Here is a 24,950-nt window from a genome sequence, read left to right on the forward strand (position 1 = left end):
CCTTGAATGAAAACCATGAATTTAATGTGATATTGGGGGAGCCTCATCCTTCCCTTTTACCACCCACCCATCCAGCCTGTTGTGAGTTGGGTGAGGGCTGCCCCCAGTCTCCGTCCTGCGGCTCTGGGTGCCATCCTGTTCCTTTGAGCTCAGTCAGCCTCCTGGGCTCGTCTCTCTGTGAATCTCCTGTGGGACATAGGGAGAGACATTATTCAGGCTTTGCCATAGTAGCTCCATAATTCCATTCTCCAATTTGCCCCAACCTATTCATTACCCTCTAACCCCCTCACCTTCTTGCGTATTCATATAGTGCTTGCTTGCGCTCCTGCAGGCTCTCCTGCCGGGCCCAGGAAGACTTGGCAAATGTTAGGGCTGTTGGCTGAGGGGTCACCGGGCCAGAGCTGGGGAACTGAGGTGATCACAATGTCAGAGGGCTTGCGGAGTCATCATCATTAAACACGCATCGAATGCCTACTTTGCAAGAGAGGCACTATGCTAGGGTCTCAGGATCAAAAAAGAAAGGTCAGGGATAAGGGAGTATGTAGCCTGCCCCCAACTCACCGCAAGACTTGGATCTGACCATTTCCTGGGTCTCACCTTGGGGGCAGAGGCTGTGGGTAGGGACTGAGTTCCCTTGGTGATGTCTTCAGGCATGAAAGCTACGGCTCCCTCAAGCAGATTAGTGATAGTCAAGTCTACACAGCCAGTCTTGGCTGAGGAGAAAAGAGAAGGGAGTCCACTCCTTGCTCACTTTCTTCCTTCACAACCCACTTTTCCTCCCTGTGCCCAATCTCCCGGTGTGGGGCCACCCTTTCCCATACCCAGGTCTCTCTGGATGACACCCAATGGCACATGGGGCAAAACTTCCTTAACTCTCTGAGCCAGAGTTGCCAGTTGCACATCAGGAGAAGGACCAGGGGAGGGAGGGAAAGAAGACTGGGCTGTGGAAAAAGAAAAAAAAAAGAAATTCTGGTAAGTAGAGAACTAGGAGAGGCTAACTAGCACAGGAAAAGGGGAGGAATCACAGTAGGGTGAAAAACAAAAAACTCCAAAGCTGTAATGTATAGAGACCACATACCTGACTGGGGGCGCAATCTGGGGTGTCTTTGTCGCTTCATGTGTTCTGCTTTGTCAGCTGGAGTGAGCCGTGTCCCTGTCTGGCCCAATTCCTTCGCCACCAGCTAGGGAGAATTGGAAGACTGGAAGTGTCAAGATCTCAAGCTTTCCTCCCTCTCCTCCTAAGTAGGGACCCCACCTCCACCCTGCCTGTGCACCCGACCACCTGTTGTACACGGAGCGCAAACTCCTCATTCGCTTCCCCTAGTTGGCGATGAACAGGACGAAGCCACCTGCAAAAAAAAAAACAATCCAGGGCTATGTTGTGGGCACCCAGGGTAGAAGCTGTCACCATTCCCTGCTTTGGTACCTCTTTGCATGGTGAGGGTGGGAAAATAGTAAATACTGTAAATACTTTGTGTTGCTTCTGTGGTAGAACTCTGATATAAAGATCTACAAATGGACAGGGCAGAGGCCACTAATTCCTTGACCTTGAGGTGAGCCTCTCCCCAGCGACCAAAATGTGAGGGCAGTTAATAATACCTTACTTGATACACCGTGAAAGGGACGAAAAGTGACCACAGCAGTTCTGAGACCCAGGAGGCGTCTGACACCGTCTGAGGGGAGGGCATGAAGTGAGGCCTAAGCCAGGGCCAGGGATGGGAAACTTCCCCTCCAAGCCCCAGAGATTCCTTGTTCAACACACACTCACCACAGAGACCAGGGGTCTCTGAACTTGCAGGGTAAGAGGCTGTACCACATCTTGGATAGAAAATGGCCAGGAACTAGAAGAGGAAGGAGAAAGTAGGATGGGAATCCAGCCAGGCTAGTCAGCAGATCATAGGTGCCTTAAAACAGGCAACTGTCAAACTCTACAAGCACACAATTGAAGAAAGAAGGCATTCAGGAGAAAGAACTAAAAGTGGACAGAAAGGAAATGAACTAGAGATGTTGGGGGCTAAGGGCCGAAGAAGGTTGTAAAAACTCAAGGGCCCACAAGCTTGACCACCTACCCAGTTGGCACCCGATACCTGTGCTAAACCCACCTGAAGCGCAGGAGCCCCTCCCGGCCATTGGTGGCCTCTTCCTCAGGGAATAGCAGCAGAGGAGTGGGGGGAAGCCTCGTGGAAGCACAGAATCTCTTGAGTGACTCCACCAACTCCCCCCGCCCATCCATCTCCATGAAGCCCCGAGACCAGCACACAAAGCTGGGGGGACTATTAAGTAGAGGCTGGGAACCAGGAGAAGAGAAAGCAAGAAGAAAAAAATTGAGGAAAATGAAAAAAAATGACATGTGGGGTAGAGGATCGGGGTTAGGGGTAAGGCTCAGTATCCTCCATGGGGAACGCGAGTGGGACAGGGGGGCCTTCAGCTGGGCCCCAGGGAACCGCCCCGTGGCGCTCTCGGCCTCGCTCTCACTCACGGTGCTACAGGTGGTGAGCAAATTGACTATGTTGTGGTCGAAAGGTGTCACGTGGTTGGAAATGAGGACCCTGACACTGTGATCCCGGAGTCCGGAGTCCTCCTGCCGGGCCACGAGCCCCAGCACCGCACACATGGTCCGCACTACGAACCTGGGGACACAGGCGGTGGTGACTGTGTGGCCTCGGGCCAGGCCCAGCTTTGACACTCCCCAAACGCCCACGTCGGAACCTGCGAAGGACGCTGTCTGGCAGCGCGCAGCTGACCAGGAAGACGTGAATCCCGAGAAAGAGGCGCAGGACGAGGAGGCAGAACCCGACCGGCGCGTAGAGCAGCAGCGCGAGCAGCAGGAAGCAGTCACCCGGGAGCCTGGGGGCGAGAGGCGAAGTGGTCGGGCGCCGAAGGCCGAGAGGACGCAGGGGTAGGTCTCTTCCCGCCGGGTCTCTTACCGGTGCGAGTCAAAAAGCCGCTCCGGCCCCGGCCCTGAGGGAAGCTCCATAACTGCTGCTTCAGGAGCGCCCAGCCGTCGCCGCCGCCATCTTCGCGCCCGGCCGCAGGGGCTCCTGGGAAGGCGGAGTCTTTGGGCATCCGCCCGGGGTGACAGGACCCGAAGTCTTGAGGCGCGCCGGAAGGGCTAGCGGTCCCAGCATACCCTGCGGCCCCTTGGGCCGTCTCACAACTCGCGTCCCACGGAGACCACAATTCCCGGCATTCGCGGGACGGGGAGGAGTCGGCCTCCCGGAATCCTGGTCCCGACGTGCACTTCTGGAGGACTTCAGGTACCGGCGTGCCCCGCGTCCTACTGTCCGCCTGCTCGCGTCCTGGGTGCCGCCTCTGAGTAGGGCGGGCGAGGAGGCAGCCGAGGCGGAGCTGATGGCTGCGCCGAGGGCGGGGCGGGGTGCAGGCTGGAGCCTTCGGGCATGGCGGGCTTTGGGGGGCATTCGCTGGGGGAGGAGACCCCGGTTGACCCCTGACCTCCGGGCCCTGCTGACGTCAGGAACTTCTGACTCCCGGGCCCGAGTGACTTATGGGACCCCCAGTCTCTGGGCCCGGTTGTGTGTTGGGGTCCCTGAACCCCGAGCATGTCTGACGTCTGGGACCCCGGGTCCCCGGGCACAACTGACTGCGGTGACCCCAGATACCAGGACCCGGGAGGCCTCAGAGAACTCTGGAAGCCGTTCGCGCGCGTGGCTGGCTGTGGCACTGGGCGCTGGGGGGGCAGTGCTGTTGTTGTTGTGGGGCGGGGGTCGGGGTCCTCCGGCCGTCCTCGCCGCCGTCCCTGGCCCGCCGCCCGCTTCTCCCCGGAGTCAGTACAACTTCATCGCAGATGTGGTGGAGAAGACAGCACCTGCCGTGGTCTATATCGAGATCCTGGACCGGTAATGGGAGTAGACCGGGAGGCACTGAAGCCACGGGCCGGAGGGCGGGCGGGTAGGAGGGGTCAGAGCCTCCTCTTATCCGTGCTTTCCCTCCATTCCAGGCACCCTTTCTTGGGCCGTGAAGTCCCTATCTCGAACGGCTCAGGATTCGTGGTGGCTGCCGATGGGCTCATTGTCACCAACGCCCATGTGGTGGCTGATCGGCGCAGAGTCCGTGTGAGACTGCTTAGCGGCGACACGTATGAGGCCGTGGTCACAGCTGTGGATCCCGTGGCAGACATCGCAACGCTGAGGATTCAGACTAAGGTGGGGGCTGGGGTAGGCCAGGTCTGGTTGGAGCTGCTTGTTTGCTCGCATCTCCAGATGACAGGTCTCTTATACCCATTCTCCCTTAGGAGCCTCTCCCCACGCTGCCTCTGGGACGCTCAGCTGATGTCCGGCAAGGGGAGTTTGTTGTTGCCATGGGAAGTCCCTTTGCACTGCAGAACACGATCACATCCGGCATTGTTAGCTCTGCTCAGCGTCCAGCCAGAGACCTGGGACTCCCCCAAACCAATGTGGAATACATTCAGACGGATGCAGCTATTGATGTGCGTCCTGATAGGAGAGAAATGACACATGATGGGGGAGTGGGGAGAGGCTGTGTGGTACAAGCACCAACTGATATATGGTGGATGAGCCTATATACAGAGCTTAGGCTGCAAAAATGTGGCCACTCATTCATGGGCTGAGAAAGAAGAGAATTTGGAGAAAGTACCTACATCCTGGTATGCCCCCAGACTTAGAATCCTCAGATCTCTTTCATGTTTTCTCCTTGTCCTGCAGTTTGGGAACTCTGGAGGTCCCCTGGTTAACCTGGTGAGTGAGACATCCTTCCTTCCAAGAATCCCAGCCCCAGGTCTGTGTGGGAAGGGTAGGTTTTCCCTAATTCAAGGATGTTTGGTCAAGTTTCTGAGCAGTTCTTTGTTGGCTATCTCTCAACATCCAACTGGATCTCCCCAACACTTGCTGCTACTTTTGTTCGGGTGCCCCCATCCCCTACTATTTGTTTGGGCTAGGGAACTGGGGGATGTATCCCTGCAGGATGGAGAGGTGATTGGAGTGAACACCATGAAGGTCACAGCTGGAATCTCCTTTGCCATCCCTTCTGATCGCCTTCGAGAGTTTCTGCATCGTGGGGAAAAGAAGAGTGAGCCTGGCTTATGGGGAAATACGGGAGGGGCATTCATTGGGACTTCCTGGAGGGTGGTCTATTGGGAGAAGAGGGCAGGGAAGGAAGGATGTAGCTGGGTGGGGCTTATTTGTCCCTCTGTCACAGATTCCTCCTCTGGAATCAGTGGGTCCCAGCGGCGCTACATTGGGGTGATGATGCTGACCCTGAGTCCCAGGTATGAGCTTTAGGGATAGTGACATGTAATGTGACCAGTGTAATCAGAGGTGGGCACCTCTATTGAGCTTTGTTCTCATTTCTGTCTTTATCTAAAATGAACTGTGTCACACTTGAAATAATCACAAGAGCTGTCTCCCTTCATCATCTTGACTTTCTTATCCCACTCCACTTTGTACACCTGTCAGACTGATTTCATCCTGTTACTGCTTTGATTTCAAGCCTTCAATCCATTAACTTGGCATTTAAGGGCATTTTCCATCTATCTGTAAATCAACTTTCTAGACCTGGCTGTAATACCTTCCTATATGAATACTCAGCCAACCTGATTTCCTACTCCCATGTTTTTTATTTATGCTGTTCTTGTTTTATATGGTTAATATCGGACCCATCCTTTTAGGCTCAGCTTAAGTTTTTTCCCCTTAAAGCTTCTTTTAGTACTCTAGAATGACATTAGTGCTATTGATTTAATACTGTTTGTCATTTGGTGCCCTCATGTGGTGTACATCTTTTATGTACATGTTGCACTTTATTGCTAGAAGACAGAAAGTGAGTTGCCGTTGTATTTTGTAGTACCTAGCGCATGTCCTGTCCATCTATTTGCCAATGTGTTGATGAGAGACTTGAGGTGGAACTCAGGATGGGGAGAATGCCTGGGTTTGGCTAATAGGGTGATCTGTGTACTTTCAGCATCCTTGCTGAACTACAGCTTCGAGAACCAAGCTTTCCCGATGTTCAGCATGGTGTACTCATCCATAAAGTCATCCTGGGCTCCCCTGCACACCGGTGAGGGAGAGGCTGCAGTGTGATATGGGGATGGGTGAGGTGTGCATGTGTCCTTGAACTAGGCTTTGTACTCCTTCTTTTCTCTCTGTCCATTTTTCTCTGTAGGGCTGGTCTGCGGCCTGGTGATGTGATTTTGGCCATTGGGGGGCAGATGGTACACAATGCTGAAGATGTTTATGAAGCTGTTCGAACCCAATCCCAGCTGGCAGTGCAGATCCGGCGGGGACGAGAAACACTGACCTTATATGTGACCCCTGAGGTCACAGAATGAATAGATCACCAAGAGTATGAGGCTCCTGCTCTGATTTCCTCCTTGCCTTCCTGGCTGAGGCTCTGAGGGCGACGGGACAGAGGGTTACATGAACCAGTGGGGGCAGGTCCCTCGAACCACCAGCACTGATTCCAGGGCTCTAAAGAATCACAGAAACACTTTTTATATAAAATAAAATTATACCTAGCAACATATTATAGTCAAAAATGAGGTGGGAGGGCTGGATCTTTTCCCCCACCAAAAGGCTAGAGGTAAAGCTGTATCCCCCTAAGGTTAGGGGAGATACTGGAGCTGACCATCCTGACCTCCTATTAAAGAAAATGAGCTGCTGCCATCTTTTGTTGTGGGCAGTTAGTCAGGTGCTGCTCTTTGTGGTGTGGTGGGCTCTGCTCTGTTCTGCTCGGTGCTGGGCCTGGGAGAAAAGATTCCCATGCTTGGCTACAGGTACTGACAGCTGGCCTCTGAAGGAGGGTGAGAACTTCTGCTTGACAGTTCCACATCCATAGTACATGGTCTGATGAGTGCGGTTGCTGACATGGGCTTCTTGGTAAGCTCCTGAGGTAATGGCAGCCTCAGACCCCTGCCATTAGGGGCCAGTGGTGGTTTGCAGAGGGCGATGGCACTTAGATAATCTGGTTGCTGGTCTGGCCAGGGTAGCGTTCAAACCTCCTGTTGGCCTCTTCACTGAAGGCATCACCTGCAGAGTGGACAGGCAATTTGGGAGGCGCCCTGCACAGAGGGAGGAAGACAGACCCACTGTGGAGAAAGATGGGTACAAGTGGAGGGACTGAGAGCTCCAGAGGAGGGTGGGAAGATGCAGAAACAAGTTACAGAAAAGAGAATGAACGTCTTTCCCTCCCATCCCCTAATCTTCCTGGGTTGCTCTTCCCATCAAATACCAATGTGGCAGTTGTGCACCCAGATTCGATGTCCATCATATTTGCAGTTACATTTCATTGCATTGTTAGTAAAGTCACTCTCTGCTACTTCAAAATTTGGGTTGATGACAACCTGTGAGTGAGAAAAAGGCCACTTAACCCAGCAACAATCCTCAAATTCAAAGGTGTCTTTAACGCTTCCCCTAGTCACCCATCTGGAAGCCCCAGACTCCAGGTACCTGGAGAATGTAGTTTCCTGGCTTCACGTCTGTGATATCAATCCACTGACAGTCAATGTCATGCCGGTAGAGATCCCAGCAACCCACAGTGATGCCTTGCTCTCCAAAGTTGGCACACTCATATCTCTTGGAGACATCTGGAGGGATTGGCATATGTCAGTGTAAGGAAAGGCTGTGTGATGGATACCATGTGGTCCACTTCAGGCCCCAACTCACCCTCCTGACACTCAGTGTCTTCGAGACAGAAACTAGCTTTGTGGCCCTCAGCTACCTTGGTGCCATTTGGGGTGAGGATATCATAGTGAGTGAAGATGTCCATGCTGTGGTAATGCCTGTGGGGAGAAGGGAACTTCTGTTTCCTTCTCTGCCCCCAGAAGGTTTGCCCCATCCCCGTGGCCTTGCCTTTCTACTTGACTCCCTACCCTCTCACCCATGGCACTCGTGCCACACCCAGGAGTGGCGCCCAGCCTTGGGCCTGAAGTCAGCTCGTCCCAGGTTGTGGATCTGGGAGGAGAATCGGAGTAGACGCCGGTGACCATAGGGCCAGTTGGCTGAGCGGGCTGAGCTGGCCAGGCAGTTCTCTTCCGCAGCACAGTACAACATATGCAGGGGCCGGTCTTCGATATAGGCGGTTTCCTGCACCAATGCTGAGTGCAGCAGCAGATCCGATGCAGCTGCACCGATAAAGGAAGAGGGTGTTAGAAGTCACTGCTGACTTCACAGAGAGGGGTGCTTCCATCCCTCCCTAGTGTGTGAGACTGTTTTTTTGGTTGTGGTTTTTTTTGGGTTTTTTTTGTTTTTGTTTTTGTTTTTTTTGAGAAAGAGTCTCACTCTGTCGCCCAGGATGGAGTGCAGTGGCGTGATCTTGGCTCACTGCAACCTCTGCCGCCCGGGTTCAAGTGATTCTCCTGCCTCAGCCTCCCAAGTAGCTGGGATTACAGGCGCCTGCCACCGCACCTGGTTAATTTTTGTAGTTTTAGTAGAGACAGGGTTTCACCATGTTGGCCAGGCTGGTCTTGAACTCCTGACCTCGTGATCCATCTGCCTTGGCTTCCTAAAGTGCTGGGATTACAGGTGTGAGCCACCACGCCTGCCTGGTGAAACTGGTTCTTTTATGGGGAACGAGTGCCCCTCCAGATTACAGCCCCCGTTCCCAGCAAAGGGGTGGCCCAGACCCTCCCTTCCCTGGCATGCATCACCCCCTCCTTCACTCACTCTCAGAACAGATGACTCCAGCAGTGAAGCGGGTCCCTGTCCTCTTGCAGGTAGTGTGGGTGCCATGATGGGCACACTGATCCAGGGACAGCTCAGTCCCCGTGCAGCGCACTCCACTCATCACCACCTCTGTTATATTCCCAGAGTCCCAGTACCAGGTCTCCTGGGGATATATGCAGATGTTTCTGTAAGGCCCAGGATCCAGCATCTTGGGCCAAGGGACTCATTCCTCAGCCCTCTGCCCAAAACACAGGCTTTGAGACAACAGCCTCGGCTCCCCTCTCCTTCCCACTCACCTGCAGGCCGTGGTTGGCGTAGCCCAGACCCAGTTGCCTACAGGCCACCATGGCCTCCAGGGTCCCCCAGTCATCCCCACAGATGAGGCCCCAGCGAAGGGGCCCAGGTCCCCCTATTTGCACCTCGACTCGCCCTTCATGTTGGCTGCGGCCCCCACTGAGTCGGATCTGTAGTGACACAGAATGGAAGCGCTGGAGGAAGCTTTGAGGTGAGGTAGTGGGAGTCTGTAACATAGATGTAGCTGAAGCATGACTCAGGCACATAATGGGCTAGCAAGTGATGGGTCAGGTGGGAGCTGCAGGATGGCAGGGGCCAGTCCACGGGCTGGGGGCCATTGGACTGTAGATTGGAGGCCATGCCTGGATAGGATGAAAGAGACCTCAACCAAGGTGGAGAGGATGACTGACCCTGGTCTCCGCCCCAGTGTAAGGTAGGTTGCACCGGACCCCGGCATCCTGGCTATGCGAACAGTCCTCAGCTGTGATGTTCTTGTGGGGGCACTTCCAGAGGGAGAGCTCCTGTCCAGAGCATCGAACTTCACTCAGGTGGATAGCACCCATGCCTAGGACCGGATGGCAAAGATCAGGAAGTTGTAACTAAGCATATACTGTCTGCCCAGGGGACACCTAACCTTCCGAAGGAATGTGCCCCCCCAGGAGCATGTACCTCCTTCCCTCTCCCTCCCACCTCCATGCCGCCTCACCCTGCCCCATGCGAGCGCCACTCAGAGCTTCTCGAGCACTCCCGAAGCCCAGCTCCCGACACACCACGCTGGCTGCATGCAGGTCCCACTTGCGGTCACAGACTGTGCCCCATGTGCTGGCCTTCAGGACTTCTACCCGGCCCTCTCCAGGGTGGGCGCCGCCCTTTAGACGGACACGGGCCTACAGAACAGAGAAGTGCCCAACAGAGGCAAATGGCAACATCTGCACGGAGAGGGCACCTAGGAGATGAGTGAGACTTTGGTGGGAGGGAGTGGGTGGTATCAGGTCTGTGGCCCACCCCCTGGAAGGCTCCTCTCTGTCCTCAAAGGTCAGGGCTGTGCTTAATCAGGGGTTGCCAGGCTAGGGGTTCTCCACCTGGGGTGGGAAAGGTCATAGTCACTGTCTCACACACCTCCCCCTGAGGCTTCGACTGTTGTTGCTTCTTCTGGCCACTGGATGCTGCGTAGAGAGGGCCTGGCACACAGCTCACCACCGCAGGGCCCCCCCCAGGGCACCTGGCGGTGTCATTGGCACGATAGAACTCCAGGGAACAGAGGGAGAGGTGGGCCTCCGTGCCCACGCACGCCACCCCATGCAGACCAAAGGAGTGTTGCTGCCGCTGGGCCAGCAGCCTGGGGGGACAGGAGTGAGGTGCAGTAGGGTAAAACAATGCTCCTGCCTCTTGGCCCCACAACCATCCTCCCACTTCAAGCCTCCACCATGCCCCCCACCCTTTTGTGACCATTTATCCCCTCTTCTTCCCCCTTCTGTGTTTCCCTCCGGAGATACGTGGGGACTGCTGCGTTTCCAGGCTGAGGGAGCCTCAACTACCTAGACAGGAGGGCCCTTGGGGACCTCCTGCAGTAGAACAACCCTAAGGGAAGGATGGCTAGTCTCGACTTGCCTGGAAGAAACTGTTCCAAGTGGTTTCAGGCCGCTGGCCCTAAAGGAGGCTGAGGCTAAGGCCTCAGGGAAGGGGAAACCAGGACTTTCCAGTTGGAAGAAATGGCCAGGAGGGAGTGGCTGACACAGGAAGCCTGAAAAGCCAGGGCGAGCAAGTCCTTCTGTGATGCTGAGACTGGAATAACTGAGTAAGTCAGGATGCAAAGGACTAAGGAAGTCTCCCATCTACATGGCTCCGCAGAGGCCAGAGACTCTGCAGGACAGATTAGGAGGGGCAGATGCAGCAAGAACAGACCAGCAGGTAGATGCAGGAAGAACTGGGACTGGCATATGCAAGAATGAAGATGTATACATGCAGGACAGGTCAACGTCTGAGGGAATAAATGACCAGAGAAAGGAGGTGGATGTGAACAACAAAATGGCAGAGACATCCCAGGACCTGTGCTGTGTAAGTCTTTAAAAAGGCAGTCCATGCTTCTGCAATTTCAACATAACAGTGTCCCAAAGCCAAATGAATAGGATAATGGGACTGAACTATAGATGCTAAAGCTTGGAAATGGTGCCGAGATGTTTGAGAGAATGGGGGGACTTGTTTATCGATACCAATAGAATGAGAGGCTGCAGTGAGGCATGTGCCTGAGTGAAGTACACTCTGCCCAAAACAGTTGGGTCAAGCCCACAGAAAAAGGGAAGAAGATGAGGTCTGGTGTCAGTGGAATGGGTCTGTGAGGCTGATGTGGTCATGCATTATTGCAGTAATGTGCCCTATCACCTGATGTCAGAGGAAGGACGGAGTATGATGACTTGAAGCCACTGGCTAGGAAGACACAGGAGGAGGAAAAGTTTATACACAAAACAGACAAAGGAAGCCTGGAGACTTTACAGAACACCTTTGGAAGCTCAGGATAAATGGATCCTGAAGATCTAGAGATCAGGCACTCTCCCAGAGTCCTGTTTGGCTGAAAGTAAAAAAGAGCCCATCACAGGAAAAAGACATCTATCTTCTAAACATCCTCATCCCCGTTGTCTACAATGAACAAAATAAAAATGGCAGTGTGTACTTTAATGTGGGGGTCAGGGAAGGCTAGAGTGTGGCCATGTTGGGCAAAGGTGACCCTAAGCTAGAAGGGTACTACAAGAACATCCCCAAATTTCTGGGATCCTTTGAAACCACCAGAGAACCTGGGGAATGAGGGCTATGAGGGGACCACTGGGTGAGACTGGAACTTGTTGAGAACAGGAGAGGAGAAAGGGATGAATTATCGATACTTCAGTCCCTGTTGAAGTTATCAGGGAGACTTTTAATGTGCAAACTGCCTTTTGAAGACAAGTTAGATGTAATCACAGGGGTTGGAAGCTTCCCACTTCGAGTTCTAAAGGAGCCCAGGAGGAAGATTAGGGAACTGGGAGCCTAATTGTGGAAAATGAGCCAGAGAGGCAGGGGCTGTCAATCTGTCCACATTCCTGGTAAAGGTTCCAAAGGGGACCCTGAGTTTCACTCCATCTTGAGTAAGCTGGTAGCACTTATTTTCAACAACTAATCAAATAAAACATTTGATTTGGGAACACTGATCCCTTAGGCAAATGTAGCCTCTTACAGGAGAGGCAAGTATGGCGTCTGAAAGAGAAAAGCACCAGGTTGTCTCCTGGAACTCACCAGGGGAAGATAAGTAAGCATGTGGAACGAGGTAGTCAGTGAGTGAAAAAACCAACAAATCCTGGGACGAGCATCATTCCTGAGACCAAGGTAAGGACCAGTCTTGCGTAACACTTTGGTTAAAGCCCTGGAAAGTGATTTCTAAGAGCTGCTGCTGCTCCTCTTCTTGGTCAGCTCTTTCAGCCACACAGGCCTCCTGGACCCCCTCCCTCCCTGGCCACAGCCGGGTAACTCTGTGCTCCCTCTCCTTTCCACCCAACCTGAATTTTATTTACCTCTTGGTTGGCCCCCTGCCCACTCGGGGTTTGGGTTTGACTTTAAGCTTGGTGATTGGTCTGCAAAAAGGAGAAGGAAGTTGGTAGAGGTAGTGGTTACGTACGTGGCACAGGAAAGGTAGAGGGTTATTTTTCTGTTTCTGGGAAAGACCCTTCGTGGGCAGCATAGGGACAGGAAAAGTGAAGGACGGCCAGATTTTCCACATCCACCGTCTGCCGAATACCACTAAACTGCATTTCAGGAACTCATGCTGCTCTCTGGATTCAGCAACAGTAATGGGAAATCTAGCAATGTCAATCGACGTGGCAGAGTTGGGAGGGGGAGGAGGGAAGAAGAAAGGTGGAGAGGGGAGAGAATGGGAATGTGGGTGAACTAAGTGAAGTGATGGAGGGGGCAGGAAGGAGGAGGAATGAAGGTGGCTGAGGTTGGAGTCCAAGCTATTTGGGGGACATGTAAAGATGGCAGGCTTCTCAGCTGCTCCTACATTACTTCCTCCTTGTGTTCCCTAAGATCAAAGCTTGCCCAACCCCATGCCTGCTCCCTTCACCTCCCCACAGGAAAAGCCATTTTCCTCACATCCCTAATCCATCAGTTTGGGTTCTGGGATGGATATGGATAGGCTGCCATCCATCCATCCACCTCCTGGGGCCACAGGGTGAGCAGGAGGTCCCAGGGCTCTTGCCCCATTACCTTCCAAGGGACTTGGGGTGTCGGGCTGAGACCTTGGCCGCTCGCTTCCTCAACTTTCTGTGAGGATAAGACAATAGTAGTCAGGGTCAGTGTAGAACCAAGTGGAAAAGGCTGGTGCAACTAGGACCAGGGGCAAGATTTCTCTTCTAGCAGTCAGAAGGCTTCCTGGTGGCACGACATTATAACAGCAGACAAGACACTCCTGAGACCCGAGCTTTCTTTCTTTCTTTTTTTTTTTTTTGTATTTTTAGTAGAGATGGGGTTTCACTATCTTGGCCAGGCTGGTCTCAAACTCCCTGACCTTGTGATCTGCCCATCTTAGCCTCCGGAAGTGCTGGGATTACAGGTGTGAGTCACTGTGCCTGGCCGAGACCCGAGGTTTCATGGTTGCTTGGCCTCATCAGCACATGACCAGGTGGGTGAGCAGAAATGAAGGCCGTGGACTCAGGATGGTGTCCCCATGCTACCACCCTCAGAAATTAGATAGGGCAGATGGCAAGTAAGGACTCCTGGGTCCAGATGTTAGTGCTAAACCTCAGTGGAGGGCTAAGGGGAGCATTGTTAGGATTGTTAGGATTGCTAGACTGAGCAGGCTAGGAGGGAGAACCAGCCTGAGTCAGGCCTAGGGAGGCTACTGGGTCTTTTTTTCCTGGATGCTCTCTTTGAGAAAGAATTCTGACACTGTCCATGCCTGAGGCTGCTGGGCCAGGACCAAGAACGAAGGCTGAATATCCAAGGGCGTTAACTTGGTTTGACTGGGGAACACAGGCCAGGCTCCTCACAATGACACCGCCCTTCCTGCTGAAGTTCCAATCCCATATGCTGTGGTCATTCACAAACTGAGCTCATCTCCCTAACTTCCAGGGAAATAAATCATTTTTCCTTTTTTTTTTTTTTTGAGACAGGGTCACTCTGTCACCCAGGCTGCAGTGCCATGGTGCAACCATGGCTTACTGCAGCCTTGACCTCCTGGGCTCAAGTGATTCTCCCACCTTAGCCTTCTGAATAGCTGGGACCACAGGCATACACCATCATGACTGGCTAACATTTTTTATTTTTTTTATTTTTCTTGTAGAAGCAGGGTCTCACTATGTTGTCCAGGCTGGTCTCATCTCAAATTTCTGAGCCCAAGCTATCCTCCTGCCTTGGCCTCCCAAATTGCTTGGATAACAGGCATGAACCACTGAGCCCAGCCTTAGTTGTCCTTTCTTTGAACATGTTCCTGCTCTGCTGTTTCTCTTGAGGAGTCATATTTCAACACAGTACAGCTGGCCTTCCATATCCATGGGCTCTGCATCTGTGGATTCAACCTGCATCTGTACTGAACACGTACCAACTTTTTTTCTTGTCATTATTCCCTAAGCAATAAAATATAACAACTACTTATGTAGCATTTACATTATGTTCGGTATTATAAGTAATCTAGAGATGATTTAAAGCATACAGAGGATGTGCACAGGTTATATGTAAATACTATAGCATTTTATATCAGGGACTTCAGCATCTTTGAATTATGGTATCCTTGGGAGGTTCTGGAACCAATCCCCCATGGGTACGGAGGGATGACTGTTTAATGTGTGAAGACACCTTGGGATTTAAATATATGTATATATTTTAAACCATTCAGAAGCTGTTTGATATTTCCTGCCTCTGCTTCTTCCTGAGGATCTACTTAGTTGGTCTCTTTGTCAAAGTGTCCAAAATGTTGGACATTCTTGGCAAAGAATATACAACTTTCAGGTCCCTTTACTGAGACATTACTAGTAGTTAGACTCTTTCATCTTATAAATATGGTGTGAACTTTTTTCTCCAAATGTATTTTTCTTAAACATGTCTAAAATGTGCAAAATGAAATACACTTGGCCTCTTCACCAATCAACCTGGAGAGATCACCTTGATCTCCAGAGTAGTACTCAAACATTTTGGTATTGTCTAGAAATTTAGAAGTACCTCTTCTCTAAATTATTTAAGGACATTATATCATAAGGTCTTTGTATTATTTATATATATACCCCCACACATATATGTAATCTTATTTCATATTTATATAAAAGAGTTTAGACCCTTTTATCTTATAAATATTTTATATATAAAATTATATATAAGTTATGTTAAGGACTTTGTCTTATTGAGGACCAGTGCTGTTATTTGTCTTGATTTAAATTTCTTCACTCACAGATGTGTTTGTTTCCACCTACCATTTGTTCATTCCTTCAACCATAAAACATAAAAACCTATGTATAGGCCAGGGGCAGCGACTTATGCCTGTAATCCCAGCACTTTGGGAGGCTGAGACAGGAGGACTGCTTGAGCCCAGAAATTTGAGACCAGCCTGGGCAACATAGTGAGACCTCGTCTCTACAAAAAATTTAAAAATTAGCCAGATGTGGTGGCTCGAGCCTTTAGTTCCAGCTACTCATGAGGCTGAGATGGGAGGATTGCTTGAGCCCAGGAGGTCGAGGTTGCAGTGAGCCATGATGGTGCCATTGCACTCCGGCCTGGTCAACACAGAGAGACTATATCTCAAAAACAAAGAATCAAACAAACAGAAAAAAACCCAAAACAAAAACCTGTCTATATTTGTATATCCTCTTCTCATTCCTTTCAACTATCTTTCTTCTCTAAGTCTACTGTCCCTAAATGTTTCTAAATTCCATCTTTTACAATTTCTGTCCTGCACACAATTTCTTTTTCTCAACTGAATCCTTTTAAACATTCAAATCACTCCTACATACACACAGACACATATACACACACACACACACACACACCCTCTACTCATCTCTCCTCCCCTTCATAGTAACATTTTTCAGGAGCTGTCCATATTTACCATCTTTATATCCTCTCTTCGCACCGTTTTTTTTTTTTTTTTTTTTTTTTTAGACAAAGTCTCGATCTGTCACTCAGGCTGGAGTGCAGTGGTGTGCAATCTTGGCTTACTGAAACCTCCGCCTCCTGGGCTCAGCAATTCTCTTGCCTTAGCCTCCCAGGTACCTCGGATTACAGGCATGCACCACCACATCCAGCTAATTTTTGTATTTTAGTAGAGATGGAGTTTCACCATGTTGGCCAGGGTGGTCTCAAACGACCTTAGGTGATTCACCTGCCTCGGCCTCCCAAAGTGCTGGGATTACAGGTGTGAGCCACCACGCCCAGCCTCCTCTCACTCATTCTTTAACCCACTTCCTCTGGTTTTCCCTACCTATCACTCTGCAAACTTCTATTTTGTTAAATCCAGCAGACATTTTTCAGTCTTTATCTTACTGACCTCTCTGCAACATCTGACTGTCCTCTCTTTCTTTGGCTGCTATAACACTACAATATCCTGGTTTTATTTCTAATTCTGCTTATTATTATTATTATTAAAATATTTTTAATTTCCGGAGTGGCTCCCCAGGGAGCAGGGCTGACTCCTAGGCAGTGTGCCCAGAGCCGCCTATTCCTAATTCTGGTTGCTCTTTCTTGGTCTTCTCTGCAGGCTCCTCCCCTATCTGGTCATTAAAATTTGTGGAGCTCTTATCTTAGGCATTCTGTTCTCACTTCATATAGGGCCCTCTATATGGTCTAATTCACACCATAATCTAATACACACAATATAAAGTGTATTCATAATCTTATCTATTTCATTGTCTTCTTGATGTTTCTAGGTAGAGATCTGAAAGTAATCTAAAATGTAATGTAGGTCCAAAAAAAAAAAAAAAAAAAAAGAAGAAAGATAATTATCTCAGCAAAATCCACTCCAGAAACCTAGGGGTTAATCCTGACTTCTCCCTTTCTTGGATCCCAAAGTCAATCAATAACCAAGTCCTGTCAATTTTACCTCCTAAATCTCTCCAATCCATATATCTTGCTCCTCTCCTGACCATTCTCAGAAATAGAGTCAAAGGCCGGGCGTGGTGGCTCACAGCTGTAATCCCAGCACTTTGGGAGGCCAGGACAGGCAGAACACTTGAGGTTAGGAGTTCAAGACCAGCCTGGGCAACATGGAGAAACCCCATCTTTACTAAAAATACAAAAAAAAAAAAAAAAAAAAAAAAGCAAATTAGCCGGGCATGGTGGTGCGTGCCTGTAACTCCAACTACTCGAGAGGCTGAGGCAGGAGAACTGCTTGAACCTGGGAGGCGGAGGTTGCAGTGAGCCAAGATTGCACCACTACACTCCAGCCTGGGTGACAAAGCAAGGCTCTGTCTGAAAAGAAAAGAAAAGAAAAAGAAAAAGAAATAGATTCAAAATGATCTTTTGGAGTCACAAACCTGATCATGCCATCTCACAGCCCTCCCCATTAAAACACTTCAATGGGCCAGGCACAGTGACTCACACCTGTAATCCTAGCACTTTGGGAGGCTGAGGCGGGTGGATCACGAGGTCAGGGGATCGAGACCATCCTGGCTAACACAGTGAAACCCTGTCTCTATTAAAAATACAAAAAATTCGCCGGGAGTGGCCACGGGCGCCTGTAGTCACAGCTACTCCAAAGGCTGAGGCAGAAGAATGGCGTGAATCCGGGAGGCGGAGCTTGCAGTGAGCCGAGATCAAGCCACTACACTCCAGCCTGGGTGACAGAGAGACTCCGTCTCAAAAAACAAACAAAGAAACAAACAAAAAACACTTCAATGGCCGGGAGTGGTGGCTCATGCCTGTAATTCCAGCACTTTGGGAGGCCGAGGTGGGCGAATCAACTGAGGTGAGGAGTTCAAGACCAGCCTGGCCAACATGGTGAAACCTCGTCTCTACTAAAAATACAAAAATTAGCTGGGCGTGGTGGTGGGCACCTGTAGTCCTAGCCACTCGGGAGGCTGATGCAGAAGAATCACTTGAACCTGGGGAGGCGGAGGTTGCAGTGAGCAGAGATGGTGCCACTGTACTCCAGCCTGGGCAACAGAGCCAGACTCCCTCTCAAAACAAAAAAACAAAAAAACCCAAACATCAATGGCTTCCCAATCCTTTTATTATAAGGACCATAAGGTCTTCTATGGTGTGCAGCCTAATAACCTCTCTTGTCATTTATTTACCATTGTATTCTCAGCACCTTGCACAGTGCTTGGCAAATAGGAGTTCAATAAACATCTGTCAAGCTGAAATGAACTAGAAGAGTGACTTTTTAAATAGCACTGAAGCTCTTAGAGCCTCAATTTCATTACCTGTAAAAGAGCAGTAAATAGTTCAATTATCTGTACATTATTTTCTTATTCTAAAGTTCTACAACTTTTACATGTTCTAGGGTAGAACTACCAAAACAAATTGAAAAATGTTTACTACATCAGGTTTTGATTTTCTCATTCCCTAAATCTTACTTCCTCTAAAAGCTAGCAGATCCATCTTTTTCCCCCTAGGGAGGGGACAGTTGTTCACAACCATCTTGCCTGTCTGTCATAATTGTATCACCTGCGAGAATGCTCCCTCTGCTGGGCCTGACCTGTGAAGGATCTAGATCATAGCCCCATCACAGAATCTCCCAGGACTCCCGCAATCTCTTTCCCCAAGAAAAATGGCCTCTGCGCTTTAGTGTATCTCTTTCCCCAGGCTTTATATCCCAGACTTAGTATGAGATTCCGATATGTCCAACAAATATTCCTGATCTCTAAAAATTATTTCAGCTTTGCATACCTGGGGACAATTCCTGCGTCTCAAACTTTCCAAAGACGGCCCATCTCTAAAGCTAATTCATATTAACCTGAAGCCCAGAGATGGCTGCTGGTACCATCCTTCTCTCAGGCAGGGTCGGAATCATTTTAGGTATCTCTTCTCTCATTCTCTATGTTCTATCAGTCATCCTACATCTATTCATTTTCCTCCATCTTTGTTGTTACCCTCCTGATAAGCTTCAATTTTAGAACAAACTCCTGACTGGTTTTACTGCATCCAGACCCTCCTCTCCTCATCTACTACTATCAGGCAAACTTTCAAAAACACTGGCTTTATTCTTGTCCCATACAAATACTTTTATTTGTAATTTTTCTATAAGGCAAAGGCCAAGCTCTCCAATTTGGCACCTAAAGCATTCCATTTTCTGGCCTCCCTTTATCTAGATCTCCCACTATTTCTCAGTATAAACCTACTCTTGCTAACTTACTGTTTTCCGAATATAAGCCATTCATTATCATCTCTGTTGGAGACAACAGTGACTTCCCTGTTGCTAAATCCAGCATTTGTTTCTCAGTCCTCATGTTTTTAGGTCTGGGCAGCACTGACTCAGCTGGTCACTCTCTCCTCTTTGAAGCACTTTACTTGGCTCCCAGGCCACTACACTCCACTGGTTTTCTTCCTACCTCACCTCACTGTTTGCATTTCATCTTATCTTCTGACTTTTAAATATTTAGTCTCCCCAAGGTTCAGTCTCTGGGCCTCTTTCTCTCTGTCTTTTAAATTTACATTCACTTCCTTGGTATGTTGTCCAGTTTCAGGACTTTATATGTTTTACTCAACTGAACTCCGAGTCCTATATTAAATTGCCTAACTTAGCCTCACCACTTCAATGTCTTAAAGAATCTTAAATTTAACAGGTCTAAAACCAAGTTCCTACCCTCCACCCCCAAGCCCATCTCCCAACAAAACATGCTCCATCCACTATTTTGCTTGTCAGGTGAGGCCAATTCCATACTTAGCTGGGGCCAAAAACCTGGAGAGCCTTAACTCCTCTCTCTCACATCACAACTATCTATAAAACTTGATCATTTTTCACCACTTTCGCTGGTCATCATCATCTTTCACTTTCTTTACGTGGCTTTCAGAAGACGATAACCCCATAACTAGCCACCTGACTTCTTGCTTCTACTGCATCCCTTACAGTCTATTCCTAATAAAGCAGTGAAAGTAGTACTGAAAAAAAATGGAAGCCCAATGTCACAACCCTGCTCCAAACCCTCCAGTGGTTCCTTATCTCCCACAGAACAAAAGCCAGCCTCTCCCAGATGGCCCACAGGATCTGGCTCCCCATTCTTTTCTGATCACCACCTACACTGCATGTCCTACCACTTTCCTCTTTTTCACTCAGCTCCAGCCACAGTGGCCTCCAGGAGAAGGACAAGAATGCCTTATCTCATCACCCACTACACACACACACACACACACACACACACACACACGCACACATATATACAGGCATACACACCCCAGAATATTTTCACTTTTGATCCTTCTTCCTGGAAATGTTTACTAGAGGTCTGCATAGCTTGTGCCCTCACCTCCTTTAAATCTTTTCTCAAATGATGCCTTCTCCAAGAGGCCTTCCTTGACCACTTATTTATTTACTTACTTTATTTTATTTTTATTTGAGATGGAGTTTCGCTCTTGTTGCCCAGGCTGGCGCAATCTCAGCTCACTGCAACCTCCGCCTCCTGGGTTCAAGCGATTCTCCTGCCTCAGCCTCCCGAGTAGCTGGGATTACAGTCATGCGCCACCATACCCGGCTAATTTTATATTTTTAGTAGAGACGGGGTTTCTCCGTGTTGGTCAGGCTGGTCTTGAACTCCCGACCTCAGGTGATTTACCTGCCTCAGCCTCCCAAAGTGCTGGGATTACAGGTGTGAGCCAACGCGCCCGGCCTTAGTTAATTTATTTTTTGAGACAGGGTCTTGCTCTACCACCCAGGCTGCAGTGTAGTGGCATAATCACGGCTCACTGCAGCCTTGACTTCCTGGGCTCAAGCAATCTTCCCGCCTCAGCCTCTCAAGTAGCTAGAACCACAGGTACGCACCACCATGTTCAGCTAATTTTATTTTTAAAAAATTATCTGTAGAGACAGGGTCTCACTACGTTGCCCAGGCTGGTCTCGAATTCCTGGGCTCAAATAATCCTTCCACCTTGGCCTCCCAAAGTGCTGGGATTACAGGCATGAGCCACGGCTAGCGTCTACAACAGTACCTGGCACACAGTAAGATCTCAGTAAATAAATATTGGGTGAATGGATCTCTACACCTTTGTTCATGCTATCCTCTTCACTGGAAATGTCTATTTAAATGCTATGCATCTTTCAGAACATGGGGTTTAAATTAGGGAAGGTAAGCAGCACAGAGAAAGAAATGCAGCCCCAAGATAGATGAAAATAAAGAGGCACAGCACATGTTTGTTTTAAAGTGGTTTGAGTGTCCAAGCCAGATAAAGTACTGAAAATCCTCAGTACTGAAAGACATTTCAGATGAGCCTCAGAGCCAAGTCAAAGAAAGTGTGAGCAGGTATAGAAAAGACTGGAGACTGGATAATATCCTGACTTTCAAAAGAAAAAAAAGGCGAAAAAGGATTCCTCAATTCCTCAATCTACACATAAGTAATATTCTAGAATAAATTATTAACTAGAAGTTTGTGAGCATTTAGGAAAAAATAAGGTGATTCTTAAGAGACCTAAAAGGATTTCAGTAAAGATAGGCTCAAACTACTATGATTTTCTTTTTTGACAGGGTTACTAAATTGGAAGGCTGGAGAATGACTGTGAATATAGCATTTCTGGATTTTTTATCAAAGACTAACAAAATCTCCCATGATTTCATTACAGATAAGAAGTATGTAGATAGATCAGGTGAAATGTTGGTTATATCATTGAAGTGTTCTGTTTCTTCCCAGTTGGTGGAAGGAACATATTTTACAGCTGATGATTAGAAGCTTGATGAAAATCTGCAGGAACATTTTGCAAGAAGAGTTAGACTTTGGTTTTAAACATTTTCACAACAACTTTTAGCCATTTGGATGAAGCCAGAAGGCAAAGCTGCCATGTCTGTTCAGCAGAGGAGGCTGAGAGGGATGACAGATGGAAAGTCACATCAGGACTCAAGATAATCTCATGGGATCATCATGGCTTTTTTATGGCTTCTAAATTCTGTATCAAAACAAATGTAATAGGGTAAACGTCACCTATACCTGGGTTGTAAAAGGCTGCTCTATCAGTAGGAAGCATAGGGAAGACCTGAACTGGTTTTAGGTGATGACAAGTTCAGTATAAGCAGTGGGAAGCTGCCGTAGTAGGAAGACAGTGTAATCCGAGCATGCTTCTGTCGGAGTTGAGGATTTCTATAGTGGCTGGCCGCATCAGACCCCATCTGCAGTAGTGTGCCCGTGGAAAGCTATCCGGACATCAAGTGGCCTTTCAGCAATACTGATCTAGGGAACCACTGAAGAAAGGGAGGATTTTTGACTTGCAAAGTAGATTACAGAGAGAGCGTGTAAAGATTTCCAAATAAATGTCTGGCTGTCAATGGCAGTTTCTCAAAAAGATCAAAGGAGATGCTCCAGGGAAGGGAGACGATAAGCACAGACAGTTCCCAGGGTGATGCGTTTCCCTGGAAGCCGGACTGGACCCCAGGGCTCCAACGCAGGTGGAGAGGTTGGGCCTCGCCAAAAGAGATTCTGGGAAACTCCAGGACTTCCAGGAGTCCGAGCGCTCGAGCGCTCACACACGCGCCCGGGGGTGGCCCGGGCAGAGAGGGGGCGCCGTGTCTCCTGGCGCCCTTCGGCCACCGCGCGCCGCCGTCCCGGGGTCCCCAGACCCTGCGCGCCCAGCCTGCGCGGGACACACCCAGGCGCCGCCTCCCAGGGGCAGCCGCGTCCTTGCTGAACTCGGAACTCGCTGGCCGGCGGCGCCAGCGTTGGAATCGCCCCAGGGCCTGGGAGTGGCCTCGCGAGGCCGGCGCGCGCCCCGGGCCGAGGAATCTGCCTGCCCAGCCAGGCGTCGGCCGCGAGAGAGCGGGACCCTCACTGGTCCCCATTTCAGGTACTCCCTTGGGGCACCTTTCGTGGTCCCACAAGATTTCCCAACAATCCAGCTTCGCAACGGCCTCCATATTTTCCCGCGCGTCTCGATCCCCGGCTCCTCCCGTGCCCCGGACCTGCTCAGATGTCTCCCAAGGCTATTCATCACGGAGCACCCCAATCCCGGCCCGCTCCGCCCGGTGTCCGCGGCCCCTCACCTGTAGAAGGCCGCGTTGACCCTCTTTTCGCTGGGGAAGCCCAGCATCCCGCAGACCACGTGGCTGTTGTGGGCGCTCCAGCCTTTGTCGCACACTTGCGACCAGCCGTCAGGAAGCCTGACTTCCACCAGCCCCTCCGTCACGGGCAGGGGTCGTCTGCCCCACCCAACGGCGGGTCGAATTCGCACCTCCTCCACTTGCAGGTGATGCTCTACCTGGGGGCGGGGCCACAAGCAGGGAAAGAATCCCAGTGGCACCTTTCCTGTCCTGCCACTCTTAAGGAACCCTGCTTGGTGCGCCTGCTGTAAACCCAGTGGCCAGATGGGCCCGAGGCGGCACTGAGAGAGCGGCCACAATGGCCGCAGTCCTCGGTGTGGACTCTCTTGCAGCCAGCAGCGCGGGGGGATATGCTTGTTCCCAGAGAGGATTCAGGGCACTAGGAAGGAGCACCTCCCTGTGCCTGGAGCAGGAGGGCGCACTTCAGAGAGGAAATGGCTTTGGAGGAGGAGAAAGTCAGAAGGAAGATGTCTCAGGAAAGCAGGAACCTTTGAGAAGGGGAGCACCAGGTGCCCCAGGGGTGACTAGGGATCAAGCTGGAGAGGCTCATGCCAGGTGTAGCCCCTTGAATGCGAATGCTAAAAACCCTGTTGGATTTTACAGCATCTGGGAGCTCTATCATTTGCTTTTCCAAGCCTCCCACCAATCCAAATGATCCCCCAGTGGTAACTACTTTCTAATGTCTCCCCTAACCACCCCACAGTCCTCTTGGCTATCCTGGGTGGTATGTGTGTGTATGTCTAGGAAGTGCAGACCTCAATGACATTGGAGTCTGAGAAGCCAGGGAGGCGCTGGTCCTTGCAGATGACTCCAGCATCCTCATCGTGCGTACAGTCACTGTTCCCCCAGCCCCGGGAGGCACATTCAGTCACACTCTGCTCGGTCCCACTGCAGCTCAGGTTGTCCAGCCAGATGCGGCCTGTGGAAGGGGAGACGAAGGGACAGAGAAGCTTGGGGAGGGAGGATGGGGGAGTAATGGGGATGTTGGAAAGAGTGAGTGCTGATGCCTCCCACCTGGCCATGATGATCCCATCTTTCTGGTATGATAACGGGTGGAGAAGGGACAGGGGACCCTGGCAGGGAATAGGAAGGGGGCATAAGATTGAGGGAAGTTTGGTGTGATCTGGGGGTGCTCAAGAACCTGATAGGGTGAATAAAAAAACCAAGAATCAACCCTGATGTTCTGATTAGTCTCTACCCATTCAATGATAGCTACAATTAATCAGGTACCTACTGCGTGCCAGGTTTTCTATCATGGTGTGCACATATGTGATCATTCTTAGAACAGAGCTGCCAGAACACCGTTTTATATAAAGAAACTGAAGTTTAGAGAAGCTAAGTAAATTGCTTAAGACCACACAGCCAATACATGGGGGCTTAGGAGTTTGATCTATCTATGAGGCTTGGACATCCAAGATCCTTTCATCACATCCTTGCATTCTCTTCTGCGCTCGCCCTGTCTGTGCTGCCCTTGTTCTTCTCTCTGTCCGAAACCCGATTTTTTTTTTTTTTTTTTTGAGACGGAGTCTCGCTCTGTCGCCTGGGCTGGAGTGCAGTGGCCAGATCTCAGCTCACTGCAAGCTCCGCCTCCTGGGTTTACGCCATTCTCCTGCCTCAGCCTCCTGAGTAGCTGGAACTATAGGCGCCTGCCACCTTGCCTGGCTAGTTTTTTGTATTTTTTAGTAGAGACGGGGTTTCACCGTGTTAGCCAGGATGGTCTCGATCTCCCGACCTCATGATCTGCTTGACTCGGCCTCCCAAAGTGCTGGGATTACAGGCTTGAGCCACCGCGCCCAGCCCTGATTTTTTTTTTTTTTTTTTTTTTTTTTTAAGA

The 24,950-nt window shown here is 50.1% G+C and overlaps 3 protein-coding genes across 14 annotated transcripts in view; 1 reads left to right on the top strand and 2 right to left on the bottom strand.

The window, feature by feature from the left end:
* On the bottom strand, positions 1 to 3,242 carry AUP1 (AUP1, lipid droplet regulating VLDL assembly factor). 3 transcript variants are annotated; one of them, XR_003122376.1, is made up of 12 exons: positions 2,928 to 3,242; positions 2,710 to 2,847; positions 2,480 to 2,630; positions 2,103 to 2,287; positions 1,769 to 1,841; positions 1,600 to 1,673; positions 1,283 to 1,349; positions 1,079 to 1,181; positions 822 to 941; positions 598 to 713; positions 291 to 471; positions 1 to 186 (listed from the first exon to the last, which is right to left on the bottom strand). XR_003122376.1 is itself a non-coding variant. In XM_025405874.1 (12 exons), the coding sequence occupies exons 1-12, from the start codon at positions 2,975 to 2,977 to the stop codon at positions 150 to 152; spliced, it is 1,233 nt and encodes a 410-aa protein (XP_025261659.1). In that variant the 5' UTR covers positions 2,978 to 3,242; the 3' UTR covers positions 1 to 149. The 3 variants fall into 3 exon arrangements, 2 of the variants coding, with proteins under 2 accessions (XP_025261659.1, XP_025261658.1); XM_025405874.1 differs by having other exon boundaries at positions 291 to 409; XM_025405873.1 differs by having other exon boundaries at positions 291 to 409; positions 2,480 to 2,847; positions 2,928 to 3,236.
* HTRA2 (HtrA serine peptidase 2) lies at positions 2,753 to 6,635 on the top strand. Of its 7 annotated transcripts, XM_025405865.1 has the most exons (8): positions 2,753 to 3,857; positions 3,959 to 4,163; positions 4,253 to 4,447; positions 4,683 to 4,715; positions 4,941 to 5,046; positions 5,176 to 5,245; positions 5,935 to 6,030; positions 6,136 to 6,635. In XM_025405865.1, exons 1-8 carry the CDS (start codon positions 3,352 to 3,354, stop codon positions 6,299 to 6,301), a joined length of 1,377 nt encoding a protein of 458 aa, XP_025261650.1. In that variant the 5' UTR covers positions 2,753 to 3,351; the 3' UTR covers positions 6,302 to 6,635. The 7 variants fall into 7 exon arrangements, with proteins under 7 accessions (XP_025261650.1, XP_025261652.1, XP_025261653.1 ...); XM_025405867.1 differs by lacking the exon at positions 5,935 to 6,030; XM_025405863.1 differs by having other exon boundaries at positions 3,190 to 3,857; positions 4,683 to 5,046; positions 6,136 to 6,493.
* The window catches only part of LOXL3 (lysyl oxidase like 3), a 21,920-nt gene continuing 3,409 nt past the window's right edge, over positions 6,440 to 24,950 (bottom strand). Inside the window, exons 3-14 of one of the 4 annotated variants that reach the window (XM_025405857.1) lie at positions 23,872 to 24,035; positions 23,060 to 23,274; positions 10,047 to 10,266; positions 9,634 to 9,814; positions 9,338 to 9,492; positions 8,930 to 9,097; positions 8,634 to 8,796; positions 7,849 to 8,092; positions 7,635 to 7,750; positions 7,419 to 7,555; positions 7,201 to 7,312; positions 6,440 to 6,998 (exon numbers count right to left, since the gene is read on the bottom strand). In XM_025405857.1, the coding sequence (XP_025261642.1) occupies positions 6,925 to 6,998; positions 7,201 to 7,312; positions 7,419 to 7,555; positions 7,635 to 7,750; positions 7,849 to 8,092; positions 8,634 to 8,796; positions 8,930 to 9,097; positions 9,338 to 9,492; positions 9,634 to 9,814; positions 10,047 to 10,266; positions 23,060 to 23,274; positions 23,872 to 24,035 (1,949 nt within the window). In that variant the 3' untranslated portion in view covers positions 6,440 to 6,924. Of the gene's footprint in view, positions 6,999 to 7,200; positions 7,313 to 7,418; positions 7,556 to 7,634; positions 7,751 to 7,848; positions 8,093 to 8,633; positions 8,797 to 8,929; positions 9,098 to 9,337; positions 9,493 to 9,633; positions 9,815 to 10,046; positions 10,267 to 23,059; positions 23,348 to 23,871; positions 24,036 to 24,950 lie in introns of those variants that run through there. The other 3 variants (XM_025405858.1, XM_025405859.1, XM_025405860.1) reach the window with 3 other exon arrangements.

Source organism: Theropithecus gelada, chromosome 13 (genome assembly GCF_003255815.1).
Source record: "Theropithecus gelada isolate Dixy chromosome 13, Tgel_1.0, whole genome shotgun sequence".
In the NCBI taxonomy this organism is placed as follows: domain Eukaryota; kingdom Metazoa; phylum Chordata; class Mammalia; order Primates; family Cercopithecidae; genus Theropithecus; species Theropithecus gelada.